Here is a 15,921-nt window from a genome sequence, read left to right on the forward strand (position 1 = left end):
CCATACAGAGTATAGTTTCAGCCATAGATAGAAATAAACCAGGTAATTGCCTATAAAACTGACTGAAGAGATGGGAGCACTCAAGACTTAAGACAATCTGGGTGTAATTCCAGGGAAAAGGGATTGGAACGAAATTGTAATTTAGGAGACTGAAATCTAGTTGATTGTATCATAATATTCTTTTTTTTTTTTTTTTTTTCCTCGTTCTGTCGCCCTGGCTGGGGTGCAATTGCACGATCTCAGCTCACTGCAATCTCCATCTCCTGGGTTCAAGTGATTCTCGTGCCTCAGCCTCCTGAGTAGCTGGGACTACAGACAAGTGCCACCAACACCTGGCTAATTTTTGTATTTTTTTAGTAGAGACAGGGTTTCGCCATGTTGGTCAGACTGGTCTTGAACTCCTGACTTTAAGTGATTCACCCACCTCAGCCTCCCAAAGTGCTGGGATTACAGGTGTGAGCCACCGTGCCTGTTCTGTATCATAATATTCTACTGAGGGAGAGATTACAGGAATAAGCAGGGGGTTGTCAGCTTAAAATGTAGTAAACATAGTAAAAGAAAGACTGAGTGCTTGAAGTTGGCAGAGTTTATCTTGCCTTACTGAGGGCAGAAATGAATCTGATGATATGAACTGTACAGATTTTTTTTTTTTTCTTTGTGACAGAGTCTCGCTCTGTCGCCAGGCTGGAGTGCAATGGCTCGATCTCGGCTCACTGCAACCTCTGCCTCCCGGGTTCAGGCAATTCTCCTGCCTCAGCCTCCCAAATAGCTGGGACTACAGGTGCCCGCCACCATGCCCAGCTAATTTTTGTATTCTTAGTAGAGATGGGGTTTCACCATGTTGGGCAGGATGGTCTCGATCTCTTGACTTCGTGATCTGCCTGCCTCAGCCTCCCAAAGCGCTAGGATTACAAGTGTGAGCCACGACGCCCAGCTGAGATGGATTTTTTTTTTTTTTTTTTTTTTTTTTTTGAGGAAGTGAGTGTCCACTAAACCTTCATGGACAAAAAAAGTATCTCAAGATAGTTGTCTCCCTTTTGTTCTGATTCCATGTGGAAGCAATTTCTGATCACTAATGTAATTGTTCAGGTATTTAATACTGAAGGCAGCAGCTGGTTTACCTAGATGAGAACTGAGAACCTTCCAGGTATAAGGAAACTATGTCTTGTATTGTAAATTAATAAGCTGGTATGTGTCTCTCTCTGAACCAGTTACTAAACTGACAGTCTAGTTAATGTATTTTAGTATATAAGCATCTGCATGCTAAAGACTCCTGCACTTATATCTACAGTTCATACCCTTCCCCTGAGCTACAGACTTGGATATGCAACTGCCTACCTGACATTTGCATTCAAGATCGAGGGCGAGGGCTAGACTGTGTCTTTTGTTTAATTCTGTATAAAGCTGTATAAGCTAAGGCCTTTTGGTAATAAGCCATTAATGTCTCATCTTTAATAATCCTGTACCCTGTTGTAACTATTTTTATGTTTCCTTTTGGTCTATGTCCATATGAGACATAGTTTCACATTATTTCATAGTGTATATATTATTTAATTATAATTTTTATGGTCGGAAATAATGCATGCTCACCATAGAAAAATAGAGGGAAAAAAATACAACAGAAAATGATCATTATGTGCTATTACTACCGTATGGAGATAGGCACTGTTAACATTTTGGTGTATTTCTCTTTTTTTTTTTTTTTTGAGATGGAGTCTTGCTTTGTCACCCACGCTGAAGTGTAGTAGCACGATCCTGGGTTCAAGTTATTCTCCTGCCTTAGCCTCGCAAGTAGCTGAGACTACAGGTGCCTGCCACCACACTTGGCTAATTTTTGTATTTTTGGTAGAGGTGGGGTTTCACCATGTTGGCCAGGCTGGTCACTCCTGACCTCAAGTGATCTGCCTGGCTCAGCGTCCGAAAGTGCTGGGATCACAAGCATGAGCCACCATGCCTGGCCAACATTTTGGTGTATTTCTGTGTATTTACATATGTGTACACAATTTAATATGTTGAGATTAAGATTATACTGTATATTTAAAATTTGTAGTTTTTTGCACGTAATGGACCTTAAACATTTCCCCATTAAAAAAATATTTTCTATAAACATTTAATAGCTTTATTCTGTCATTCAGATGTACCACATAATCGTTTTAAGTTGTTTCCAGTTTTTCACTGTTAGTGCTTCTAGACTTGTCATGTTTATCCAGGAGACAGCTACCAGTACCAAAAATAAAATAAGTAAAATAAAATAAAAAGTAAAATAATAAAGTAGAATAAAAAAATAAAATGCCGGGCGCAGTGGCTCATGCCTGTAATCCCAGCACTTTAGGAGGCCGAGATGGATGGATCATGAGGTCAGGAATACAAGACCAGCCTGATCAACACAGTGAAACCCCATCTCTACTAAAAATACAAAAAATTAACCAGGTGTGGTGACAGGCACCTGTAATCCCAGCTACTCGGGAGGCTGAGGCAGGAGAATCACTTGAACCCGGGGGGTGGAGGTTGCAGTGAGCAGAGATTGCGCCATTGCACTCCAGCCTGGGTGACAGAGTGAGACTCCATCTCAAAAAGATAAATAATAAAATAAAATACATATGTATGTGTGTATGTGTGTGTGTATATATAGTTTACTCTCACTAACTTACATGTACTCTGAACACCCATGAAAATTCAGTTGTAGCATAAAACACATTTATAGCATAAAAGAGCAAAATATTTCAAATTAACTTGCTTAAACTACTTAAAGACAAAGTTCATTTGAAATATTTCGTCATTTTTTCACTGGTTATGTGAAAAACCACATAACATATATACACATACATACACACTTTGGAATCAAGTGAGAGAAGGACAAGTTTTGATGCCATTATTTCTGTGTGGTACTCCAGTAAATAGGCTTTCTGTTTTAGGGAAGAAGGATAGTGTTCCCTCAAGTATATTAGGTTCAACATTAATTTGCTTCATAACTTTCATTAGCAATAGAGGAAAAAGATGAATTTTAACCAGTAGAGGACGGTTGCAGCCCAAAACAAGTCAAGGTGAAGGGTTTCCCCTTTATGGGATCTGAATTTCCTCTTCAAACTTTAAAATTAGGCTAGTCAGCTCATTACATCATAGGGGAAAAAAAGTAAAAACCCCATTTGCATGAATTTCACCCAATTTGGAGATTATGTGTTGATCTAAAATTAAAAACATAGTGTATATAAAACGTTTTAGAGGCCCCAGAATTGTTTAGATAGGTAGGCTATTAACCTCCAGAATCAGCTTATATAGGTATGAGAGATGTAGTGATGATGGATAGAGAAAGTAGTGGCTCCCAGGAGGAGCTCTAAACAGAAAGGGCAGGTACTTTGAGTTGCAGGCATGTGCAGGCATCCATGTGCATCTCCGTCTTTCTTTCTTCTCTCTCTCTCTCTCTCTCTCTCTCTCTCTGTGTGTGTGTGTGTGTGTGTGTGTGTGTGAGAAAGAGAGAATGGGAGAATGAGAATGGAGGTGGGTAAATTTCCCAAGCAACTTTAGGGAGGGCAGTTATTTCAGACAGGATGACTGATTTGTATTCATTCAGAGTAATTATTTAGGTTAATTTTCTCCAGAATTGAAGTAATCCTCTTCATTATTTCTTATGAAAAATAAATGAAAAGATTAACATAATACTATAACCATTGTTAGCATTTCAAGCCATTTCTTTCTAATTTTTAAAATGTTTTTAAAGCATTTGTAATCATACTGTATAATTTTGCATTATACTTTTGTTATTTAGCATGGGAAAATGCTAGATATCTACAGTACTTGATACATAATAGGCACTCAATAAATATTTACTAAAGAAAGAATTATTGACTTGTTTAAATATCTTTTGAATGGACCATCAAGCGACTATACCATAATTGACCTAATTGTTACCCTTTTGTTGGAAATTGGGTTGTTTCTAAATTTTCCTGTCTTAAAAATACTTTGCATATTTTGATGTATATCACTTTTCCTGAAGCATATAGTTTTTCCTATGTATAAAGTTATTTTCTTAGGACAGGTTCCCAGAAGCAATTAGGGGTCAAATAAAGTATTAGAACTCTTGGTTGCAAGGGGCAGAAACTTAATTGGGAAACATTTTGACCAATCTTGTCAGAGACTTCCAGGATAAATCTCAGTTAGGTTTCTCAATTATGTTTCTGCCCCTTGCATCTCTTTCCTCTATTACTGAGACTTCAGCCTTTGCTGTATTGGTTGCTCAGTTTACACTCCCAGGGCTTTGTTTCTTGTTTACCAGTGCTCTTCTTTGCTTTTCTCTGGCAGACTCTTGCCATCTGGTGGTAAAGATCGGCATTGGCAACTTTTTGTAGTTTATAATCCTGATTTGTATATGTAAAATGTAATAAGCAAGGTGGTTCTCCCAAGCAGAGGATTTTGGACAGACAGGAAAAGGATATCTGCTATAAGTGTTTTATTAAATGTTTTTAAATTATTATTTGATTTGATTTATTTTTGAGACAGAGTCTTGCCCTGTCACCTAGGCTGGAGTGCAATGGCATCATCACAGCTTACTGTAGCCTTGACTTCCTGGGCTCAAGCCATCCTCCCACCTCAGCCTCCTGAGTATCTGGAACTACAAGCATGCACCACCATATCCTATTAATTTTTCTGTAATTTTTGTAGAGATGGGGTCTCACTATATTGCCCAGCCTAGTCTTGAATACCTGGGCTCAACCAATCCTCCCAAAGTGCTGGGATTACAGGCCTGAGCTTCCATGCCCAGCAATTATTTGATTTTAAATTATTTTTATTAAATGTATAATAGTTTATGAGTATTTTATCATTCTTGATAGCCATTGATAGTGACTTCCAAAAGTTTATTCTAGCCTTAGTAATAGTTCTTATTTTACTATCCTTTCAGCACATTGAACATTATTTTCTAAATATTTTGCTAATTTAATGGATTAAAAATAGTAGCATGCTTATATTTCCTTTTTTAACTTAATGTCTATCATAATTATTTTTTGTAATTAATTTAAATGGCTGTTTACTCTTTTATTCAACAGATTTACCATGTTTGCCATGCTATTTTCCACTTATTATTCATTAGGGTTGTTTTATGATTCTTACATATTTTTTAACCTCTGTAGGTAATAATACTGCAAGGTAGGTAGGTAGGTATGTATGTATGTATGTATGTATGTATTTATTTGTGAGACAGGGGTCTTGCTCTGTCACCCAGGCTGGAGTGCAGTGGCGCAATCTCAGCTCACTGCAACCTCTGCCTCCTGGGCTCAAGCAGTCCTCCCACCTCAACCTCTTGAGTAGCTGGGATCACAGGTTCGCACCACCACGGCCAGGTAATTTTTGTATTTTGGGTAAAAATGGGGCTTTACCATGTTGCCCAGGCTAGACTGCAAGTTATTTCAGCTCTGTCAATTTTTTGGCTCTTTTGAGTTTTTCCTTTGGAGAAAAATTCTATTGACGATATTCTTGCATCAAAATATGTAAACATCTTTATCTTTTTACTTTCAAATAATTTTACCAGCTTACATTTCTATCAGTATTGTGTAACTACCGTTATTTTATCACATCTTTACTAATATGGAGCATTAAATTTTTTAAATTTTTTGTTTATTTTTAAAATAAGATTTATAATATTTAAAAAATAGAGATAGGGTCTCGTTATGTTGACCAGGCTGGTCTCAAACTCCTTACCTCAAGGTATTCTCCCATCTTGGCCTCGCAAAGTGTTGGGATTACAGGCATGAGCCACTGCGCCCAGCCTATTTTATTTACTTACTTTTTTCAGCCAAGGTCTTGCTCTGTCACCTGGGCTGGAGTGCAGTGGCACAGTTGCAGCTCACTGCAGTTTCAACCTCCTGGGCTCATGCGATCCTCAGCCTCCTGAGTAGCTGGAGCTACAGGCATGTGCCACCATACCCAGCCAGGTTTTTTTTTTTTTTTTTTTTTGTATTTTTGTATTTTTTGTAGAGACTGGGTTTTGCCATGTTGCCCAGGCTGGTCTTGAACTCCTGAGCTCAGCCTCCCAAAGTGCTGTGATTACAGGCATGAGCCACTGTGCCCAGCCACTTTGAGCATTATCTTAATAATGTTTGTTGGTTGATTGGGTTTTATAAAAAGCAGTGTCAATGTGCAGTTTTAAGTTTCACACTTTTCAGTGAAAAATTTCATTTTCCACTTGCATTCCCCAACTCTTACCTTCTTACCCAGTTTAGAGTATAAATACCAGATGTGCCCTCTGCTTTATGTTATTTCTTCTTCTTGTGCCCAGGTCTGGTCCATCGAACTCATATGTCATCCTGTCGGGTGGATAAGCCCTCTGAGATAGTAGATGTTGGAGATAAAGTGTGGGTGAAGCTTATTGGCCGAGAGGTAAAGTTCTGTGCGGCTCCCATGTGGTTAGAAAGGTTTAGGAAGAGCTGGGATTTTTGTATTTTATGATAGTGAGTGTGTAAATTTTGTTAATTGTGGCTGATAATCTTATTTTTAAATCCTGCCACTAGAATCTATTTGGAATTCAAACTTTCTGGCAGACTGTCCTGCAAACTCAGAAGGAATGATATGAGCTATAAAAGTGTGGTGCAATAAGTGCATATTTGTAAAACTTCCCTCCCTGAAGTTTACCCAGAGGGTGGGCAGGAGGAGAAAAAAAAGAACCAAAAAGAGAGAAGGAAATTTGATCTATGGGACAAGTGTTTATAACAAACTTCAAAGAATACCTGCCAGATACACTTCAATTTGGGACAAAACAAAAAACGCAGATAGTTTACAGTCATTTTCCCTAATATCTGGTACCATTCAATGTGCAGAAAGTGAAAAAAATCTGAAGGACCCTGTTACTCACTTGAGGGTATGAGGGCTGTGGGTGTGGGCAGACCACAGGAGAAGTAAGAGTATACACTGAGTCCTGTTCTTCTACCAGAGCAAGGCATGGGAGATAGGCATGAAAGAGCTATTATTCAATAATAATTAAGTGCTTAATATGTGCTAGGTTTGGGAGATATAAGAGTGAACCAGACATAAATGATCCCAGCTATTATGGAGCTTATATAGAATATAAGTAGGAGACACAATTTTTCTTTCTTTTTTGAGACAGGGTCTCTCTTTGTCACCCAGGCTGGAGTAGAGTGGTGCCATCACGGCTCACTGCAACCTCAGCCTCCTGGGCTGAACTGATCCTCCCACCTCAGCCTCCTGAGTATCTGGGACTACAGGCACACACCACTAAACCTGGCTTTTTTTTTTTTTTTTTTAATTTTTTTTTCAAGACGGGATCTCACTGTGTTACTACCCAGGCTGGTTCAAACTCCTGGGCTCAAGTGATCCTCCTGCCTTTGCCTCCCAAAGTGCTGGAATTGCAGGCATGAATTTCCATGCCTGGCCGAGACAAATATACATAAAATAATTGTAAGTTATATTAAGTGCTATATTGGATTCAAACACTATTGCAGGAAGATTTCTAGTTGTCAGGAAAGGACTCTTTGAGGAGACAGTATATGAGCTGAGACCTTAAAGAAAAGGAACTAGTCATGGAAGACTTGGGATAGGAACATTTCAGGCAGAGAGAATAACTGATGCAAAGGCCCTGAAGTGAAGAAATGCTTCATTTGCTGTGGGAAGCAAAAGAAGACCAATGTGACAAATGTCTTCATGCTTAAAGAAGCTCTAGACCAAGTCCAGAAGAAGATCTAGTCTGAAATGTTCAAAAACCTATTCTGGACTTAGGGATCTCTGAACAAATCACTATGCTGAACTTACCTGGAGGAAAAGCTTTTATTTTCTGCCTGGTTACTTCCACAGGCCTTGGATTTTTTGAGCTACCATTTTTGTCTTTCCCCAGAGGGAGAGGAATGAGATTAAGACTGTTTCCTAAAATTCTTCTGCCATAGGGTCTACCTGTTATGCTTATTTGTATCCGCAGTGTTCCTCGCACAGTACCTGGTCCATTAAAGAAGCTCAATATTATGATGATGAAAACATTGACTCTTAATTTTAGACTGGCCATCTAAATGATGTATCTGAAGTTTTTGGTGACTTTTTTTCGTCTCTTTCAGATGAAAAATGATAGGATAAAAGTATCCCTCTCCATGAAAGTTGTCAACCAAGGGACTGGGAAAGACCTTGATCCCAACAATGTTATCATTGAGTAAGTAAAAGGTTTGGAAAGGTGAAAATTCTTCTGCCTCCCAAAGCATAAAATGCTTTAGTAAATCAGACTGAACTGGTAACTCTACCATTTATGGACTTTGTGATATTGATGAGTTACATAACCTTTGCAATCTTTGGGTTTTAGAAATGTAAAATGAAGTTAGACCAGGCACGGTGGCTCACGCCTGTAATCCCAACACTTTGGAAAGCTGAGGCAGGCGGATCACCTGAGAGGTCAGGAGTTTGAGACCAGCCTGGCCAACATGGCAAAACTCCGTCTCTACTAAAAATACAAAATTAGAAATTTGCTGGTTGTGGTAGTGCGCGCCTCTAGTCCCAGCTACTCGGGAGACTGAGGCATGCATGAGAATCTCTTGAACCCAGGAGGCAGAGGTTGCAGTGAGCTGAGATCGTGCCACTGCACTCCAGCCTGGGTGACAGAGTAAGACTCAGTCTCAAAAAATAAAATAATAAAATAAAAATAAAATAGTTAACACCTTGCTGCATAGCGTTCTAAGATGAAATGCTAACATACCAAACTCCTGGCATTGGATTGCTCCATTAATGGTTTTGTTTCCTTTCCCTTAATCTCTTTCTGTTTCTGCCGTTTAACAAGTTAGCTAATAAGCATTCATGAAGAACTATTCTTTACCTGTCTCCCAGTGATTTCTGCATTGGGGTTACGTGGGTCTCTTCCATATAGAGACCATGTGTAAGGGTAGAGTAATCCAGGAGCAACTCCAGCAGGGTTTAGACTCCCATATCTTGGGATACACTGTGCTCTGAAAACAACATCTTACTTTCATTGGCTCTTCTTACCTTTCATTTAGGAATGGGAAATTATCTATGTAGTATAACATCTGGCAATACAAGGAATTTTCTGTCTTGTCTCAAGTCTTTCTTGAATTTCTTTTCTTTTCTTTTTTTTTTTTTTTTTGAGACGGGGTCGCCCAGGTTGGAGTGCAGTGCCGTGATCACAGCTCACTGCAGCCTTGACCTCCCGAGCCTAAGCTATCCTCCCACCTCAGCCTACCGAGTAGCTGGGACTACAGGCATGTGCCACCACACCTAATTTTTATTTTGTAGAGACAGGGTCTCCCTATGTTGCCCAGGTTATTCTTGGACACCTAGATTCAAGCGATCCTCCCACTTTGGTCTCCAAAGTGCTGGGATTACAAGTGTGAGCCACAATGCCCAGGCTTCTTTCTTAAATTTCTCGTTGGAGGTTCTTGGATCCCTAAAGTCCCTTAAAGGGGGATCTTGGAGGGTTGTTTTTTTTTTTTTTTTTTTTTTTTGAGATGAGTTTTACTCTTATTGCCTAGGTTGGAGTGCAATGGCACAATCTCGGCTCACCGTAACCTCCGCCTCCCAGATTCAAGTGATTCTCCTACCTCAGCTTCCATAGTAGCTGGGATTACAGGCATGTGCAACCACGCCTGGCTAATTTTGTATTTTTAGTAGAGACCGGGTTTCTCCACATTGGTCAGACTGATCTTGAACTCCTCACCTTAGGTGATCTGCCTGTCTCAGCCTCCCAAAGTGCTGGGATTACAGGCAGGAGCCACCACCACCGTTGGAGGGTTTATTAACTGTTTTTAGTGTTTTAGAAAGCTATCCAAAATTGTGTGTGTATCCTCAGGTTAACCATGCTGTTATTTTGTTGCTTTTGATGATAAAATATCACATTGTTTGTCTTATGTTAATTAGGTACTCTCAATGGCAATTATGTCATTGATGAATTTAAAAGACAAGAAAAATGATAGAATGTTATTTAAGTGGGATCTTATTGGTGAAAAGTTTGGAAAGTCTTATGTTTACAGTTCTGAGCAAAATCACTTTGAATTTGAAGGAATCTTATCTGGAAGTAAGGGAAATGATATTGAATACATATGGCAGTGCCAGGCATTTTATGTACATTCTTGTGTACATAACAACCTGCAAAGTGGACATTATCTCCATTTTACCTTGTATTCCTACTTTATAGCTTGGTGCCTGGTGATAAGTAACTTACCTGTGGATGCATAGCAAATTATCAGGGACTCTCTGACCTTAAAGCTAATGCCCTTTTCACCACATAATGCTTCTCACTCTTGCGTGTGACTTACAGAACTTTTCATATTTCTGTAGGTTGCTAAATACTAACATGTTTGTAAGGCTGATTACTGACACAACACTGTCAGTAATAGTAGAAATCTTTTATAACTCAGAGTGCAGAAGTGTTTAAATCTGGCTGTGGTTCAAGTTAGTGTTTGGAAAAGAAAAAAGAAAAAATTCTGATGATTGCATTGTAATAAATTGCTTCTGCTCGAAAGAATCCGATGCTATACGGACTCATTAAAAAGTAGTGAAATTTCCCAAAGCCACCCTTACAATGATAAAATATAGAACATGTAAGATAAAAGAGCTAACCCTGTTTCTCAGAAAAAGGGTAGGGAAGGGAAAGGGCTCCCTAGTTTTGGGCTGTCTCTGTGTAAAACTATTTTTAGTGACAATCAAGTGGCTGAAACAGTAACTTTTGTTGTAAATTATGTCTATAGCTGCATCCAGGAAAGAAGCATGACATAATGGAATGATTAGAGGATTTAGAGCTAGACTTGAATCAGAAAGAGTACTAGTTCTGCTCCAAACTAGTATATGACTTGGAGCAGATTAGTCTCTCTGAATCTTAGCTTCTTTACTATAAAAAGGAGATAGTAACATATATCTCAGGAATGCTTGAGTGATTTAAGTAAAATCTTATTTTTAAGGAGCCAGCTTCATGTCTAGTCTATGGTAGACATTTATGTAGCTACTTGTAGTTATTTTAAATGCCGCTTTGTTTTTTCCTCTAATATCTGAGATTATAGCACCTTTTCTTTTTTCCTCATACTATGGTGTGCAGAACTACACCTTTGCTTTTGAAAGAATGTGTAAGACCCACAAAAACAGAGACCATGACTTGTCTGCCGTCATGCCTGATGTATAGCATTCGTAGTATTCATTTAGTTTTTTTGAGATGGAGGTTGCCCTGTCACCCAGGCTGGAGCATAGTGGTACAGTCTTGGCTCACTGGAACCTCTGCCTCCTGGGTTCAAGCAATTCTCATGCCTCAGCCTCCAGAGTAGCTGGGATTACAGGCGTCGACCACCATGCCTGGCTAATTTTTGTATTTTTAGTAGAGACGGGGTTTCACCATGTTGACCAGGCAGGTGTCAAACTCCTGACCTCAAATGATCCCCCGCCTCGGCCTCCCAAAGTTCCGGGATTACAGGCATGAGCCACTGCTGCCTGGCCCTAGTTAGTACCTTCATTTACTCATTTATTCAACAAATATAAGGCAACATGTAATAAATACTAAAAGAGTAGTTTAAAGCAGTGGTCCCCAATCTTTTTGTCACCAAGGACTAGTTTTGTAGAAGACAATTTTTCCATGGATTGGGGGCTGGAATGGTTTTGGGATGAAACTGTTCCACCTTAGATCATCAGGCATTAAATTCTCATAGGGAGTTCACAACCTGGATCCCTCACATGTGCGGGTCACAATAGGGTTTGCAATCCTATGAGAATCTAATGCTGCCGCTGAGCTGATAGGAGGCGGAGCTCAGGTGGTAATGCTCCTTCACCTGCTGCTCATCTCCTGCTGTGCAGCTTGGTTCCTAACAGGCTGTGGACCAATAGCAGTCTGTGGCCTGGGGATTAGGGACTCCGTGTTTAAAGAAAGGGTTCTAGGAATTCACTTGAAGAGGAATAGTTTACTTCAGGCCTTCATGGTCAGAGAGTAGGTGGTATTTGAGCTAGGTTTTGAAAAACAGATAAGATCTTGTCAGACAGCAGGGGAAGGAATGGTATTTCAGGCGAAAGAAATGGTTTGAGGAAAGGAATGAGGCAGGAAAGCACATAGTACATTTGGGAACGTTGTTTAAGGAAAGAAGAAGATATGGTCAAGTACTAGAATGGAAGACTTGAAAGATAAGTTAGGGTCACATTGTGGAGAGCCATGAATATCAGTTAAAGAATATGAATTTTTATTTATTTATTTTTTGAGATGGACTCTCGCTCTGTCACCCAGGCTGGAGTGCAGTGGCATCTCTGCTCACTGCAACCTCCACCTCCCAGGTTCAAGCAATTCTCCTGCCTCAGCCTCCTGAGTAGCTGGGATTACAGGCACCCACCACTGCGCCCAGCTAATTTTTGTATTTTTAGTAGAGATGGGGTTTCACCATGTTGGCCAGGCTGGTCTTGAACTCCTGGCCTTAAGTGATCCTCCTGCCTTGGCCTCCCAAAGTGCTAGGATTACAGGCATGAGCCAAAGCACCCAGCCCATGAATTTTTTTTAAAAAGCCTTTGAACAGAGAGGCTTGTGGTCAGATTAACCTCCCCAGGAATCCCATTGTCTGGCCTTGCCCTATTATGCTCAGTATTCTCATCCTGTCTTCAGCCACACACAGTTTGTTAGCCACCTTTCATTTTTCATAAAAATCTAACTCTTATAGTCATCCCCTCAGGTCCCAAAGTGTTAATGAAATAATCTAATAAGTGACTCTGTAAATGGAAAGGGGCTAAAAGCAGTTTCCAATTAGGCATAGCCCGCAAAGTATAGTCTTTTTCTTTTTTATTATGATCAAGATCAGAATTGAGAGTAGTATAGAATTTTTATTTTTATTTTTATTTTTCAGAGAGGGTCTTTCTTTCCCAGGATGGAGTATAGTGATCATAGCTCACTGCAACCTCAAATTCCTGGGCTCAAGTGATCCTCCTCCCTCAGCCTCCCAAGTAGCTAAGACTATATGTCCGTGCCACCATGCCCCACTGATTTTTTATTTTTTATTTTTTTATTTTTTTGAGACAGAGTTTCACTCTTGTTGCCCAGGCTGGAGGTGGTGGCACGATCTCAGCTCACTGCAACCTCCAGCTCCCGGGTTCAAGCAATTCTCCTGCCTCAGCCTCCCGAGTAGCTGGGATTACAGGCATGTACCACCATGCCTGGCTAATTTTTGTATTTTTAGTAGAGATAGGGTTTCTCCATGTTGGTCAGGTTGGTCTTGAACTCCTGACTTCAGGTGATCTGCCTGTCTCGGCCTCCCAAAGTGCTGGGATTACAGACGTGAGCCACCACGCCTGGCCTAATTTTTAAATTTTTTGTAGAGATGACATCTTGCTGTGTTGCCCAGGCTGATCTTGAACTCCTGGTCTCAAGTGATACTCCCACCTTGGCCTTACAAATTGCTGAGAGATTATAGGTGTGAGCCACAACTCCCGACCCATAGGGTAGTCTTTAGAAAAAGCACATATGATTTGACTATGTTAAAATTACTCATTTGTATATCTCCCTCCATTGCCAGAGTGTTAGTTCATTCCAGACAAGAATCATGTTTTGTTCTTTTTGGTGTACATACTTACTACTATCACTAGTATTAGCACTGGCACTATCCACTTACTAGCTGTACTGAAAAAATGAGATTAATCTCAGAATCTGTGCTGGGATGGATTGGAGGAAGAAAACTGGAGGCAGGGAGTTATTACTCTAGATGGAACATGATGGGAGCCTAACTAAACTAGAATGATGGCAATGAGGACAAAAAGAGAGACGTGGGTGAGTGGCACATTTGTTGAATTGAGTGTTAAGTGGGAAGTATGATTTGGTTTGTAGTCTGTTAGAAGGCACAGAGTATTGGAATTGATTGTGATGGGGGTTGCTTAAGCTGCAACTCACAGCCACTTGAAGCTCGTCTCTACACATAAAGATATGTGAAAGCGAAAACCACATTTGTGAGTTGCTTGAGTTATGTTCTCAAGTTTCTGCCTTGGTTTTTGTTACTCAAGCTTCATAATGGTTTTTGTTGTTGTTGTTTGTTTGCTTGTTTTTGGAGACAGGGTCTCTTGCTCTGTCACCCAGGCTGGAGTACAGTGGTGCAATCCGCTCACTGCAACCTCGATCTGCAGGCTCAAGTGATCCTCCTGCCTCACCCTCTTGGGTTGCTGGGGCTACAAACACAAGCCACCATGTCTGGCTAATTTTTTTTTTTTTTTTTTTTTTAAGTGAAAGGAATCTGTACTGTTAGAAATTAGAATAGTGATTACCCTTGGGGGAGGCAGGTGACTAGAAAGGAGCATAAGATGGGCTTCTGAGATGCTGGCAATGTTCTGGTTTTTTTGTTTTGTTTTTTTTTTTCTTTTTGAGACAGAGTCTCACTCTGTTGCCCAGGCTGGAGTGCAGTGGTGCAATCTCGGCTCACTACTAGCTCTGCTTCCTGGGTTCACGCCATTCTCCTGCCTCAGCTTCCCAAGTAGCTGGACTAAAGGCACCGGCCACCTCACCTGGCTAATTTTTTGTCTTTTTAGTAGAGACGGGGTTTCACCGTGTTAGCCAGTAGGGTCTCAATCTCCTGACCTCGTGATCCACCCACCTCGGCCTCGCAAAGTGCTGGGATTACAGGCATGAGCCTCCGTGCCTGGCTTTAATGTTCTGTTTTTTTATCTGAGTACTGGGTACTTTGGTATGTTCAAATTGTGAAAAATCATGTGAGCTGTATATTTATGATAAACATTTTTCTATATACATATATATTAGTTTGTTCTCACACTGCTATAAAGAACTACCTGAGACTGGGTAATTTATAAAGAAAAGAGGTTTAATTGACCTATAGTTCCACTGGCTGTATAGGAGGCATGGCTGGGGAGGCCTCAGGAAACTTACAATCATGGCAGAAGGGTGAAGGGGAAGCAAGTATATCTTCATATGGCAGCAGGAGAGAAAGAGAGAGCAAGGGGGAAAGTGCTGCACACTTTTAAACCATCAGATCTCGTGAGAACTCCCTCACTATCACATGGGGGAAATCCGACCCCATTATCCAATCACCTCCCACAAGGTGCCTCCCCCAACATTGGGAATTACAATTTAACATGAGATTTTTGTGTGTGGGGGAACACAGAGCCAAACCATATCAACATGTATATTATGTTTTGGTGAGAAGTTTAAATAATTTTTAAAAGGCTATGAGAAAGGCAACAAAGAGATTAATTCTGTCTGGGGGTCTCAGAGGAAAAGACTTGATAGAAGGAGAGCTAGTAACAACTGAGCTGTGAAATGTCTAGGTATAGTGAAGTGAGGTGGGAGTCAAGTGGGGAAACAGCGTTTCAGAGAGAGAGAGAACTGCTTGAGCAAAAGCACTGAACCATATGGAGAAGAGAAAATAGACTTCTTTGGCCAGAGCATATTGTGTAAGTAAAGATAAGGCTGGAAAAGTAGTTTAGAGACAGACTCTGAAAGGCCTTGAATGCCAGGGTAAAGAATTTGGAGCTGATTTTCTAGAAAGCCTTTGAAGGTCTTTTAAAGCTATGAGTGACCTGGTAAAGGTTGTAGGGTGTTTAGCATAGTGAGTAATTATATATTTTCACCCTCTGTGCATTAGTGAGATGAGGGTTAGTCTCATTTATAATTGTTAATTTAGGGCTATTTCACATAACTGCATTTACTGCCTGTCTTGTTCTGCCGAAAACTTTCTTTCTTTCTCCACTTTCCCTGCCAAAACCAAAAAACTAACATACAACCTTACCTTGTAGTGTCTCTGGCCATATCTCTTAAGGGGGCCAGCAGTCAGTATCTTTTTCATTATAGGCAAGAAGAGAGGCGGAGGCGATCCTTCCAGGATTACACTGGGCAGAAGATCACCCTTGAGGCTGTCTTGAACACTACCTGCAAGAAGTGTGGCTGTAAAGGTAGGGTGAAGCCTCTGCCTTTTCCACGTTTCTCTCCTTGTGGATGGACCCTTTTCTGGAAGAAGGAGGCAGCTC

The 15,921-nt window shown here is 40.4% G+C and overlaps 1 protein-coding gene across 7 annotated transcripts in view; it reads left to right on the top strand.

Moving 5' to 3' along the window:
• The window catches only part of ZCCHC17 (zinc finger CCHC-type containing 17), an 81,006-nt gene that overhangs the window by 33,864 nt on the left and 31,221 nt on the right, over nt 1-15,921 (top strand). For 6 of the 7 annotated variants that reach the window (XM_009203494.4, XM_003891474.3, XM_009203488.1 and 3 more), the window contains 3 exons: nt 6,272-6,372; nt 8,055-8,146; nt 15,746-15,846. In XM_009203494.4, the coding sequence (XP_009201758.1) occupies nt 6,272-6,372; nt 8,055-8,146; nt 15,746-15,846 (294 nt within the window). Of the gene's footprint in view, nt 1-5,314; nt 5,337-6,271; nt 6,373-8,054; nt 8,147-15,745; nt 15,847-15,921 lie in introns of those variants that run through there. The other variant, XM_009203503.3, reaches the window with a different exon arrangement.

The sequence above is a fragment of the Papio anubis genome, chromosome 1 (genome assembly GCF_008728515.1).
Source record: "Papio anubis isolate 15944 chromosome 1, Panubis1.0, whole genome shotgun sequence".
Taxonomy (NCBI): domain Eukaryota; kingdom Metazoa; phylum Chordata; class Mammalia; order Primates; family Cercopithecidae; genus Papio; species Papio anubis.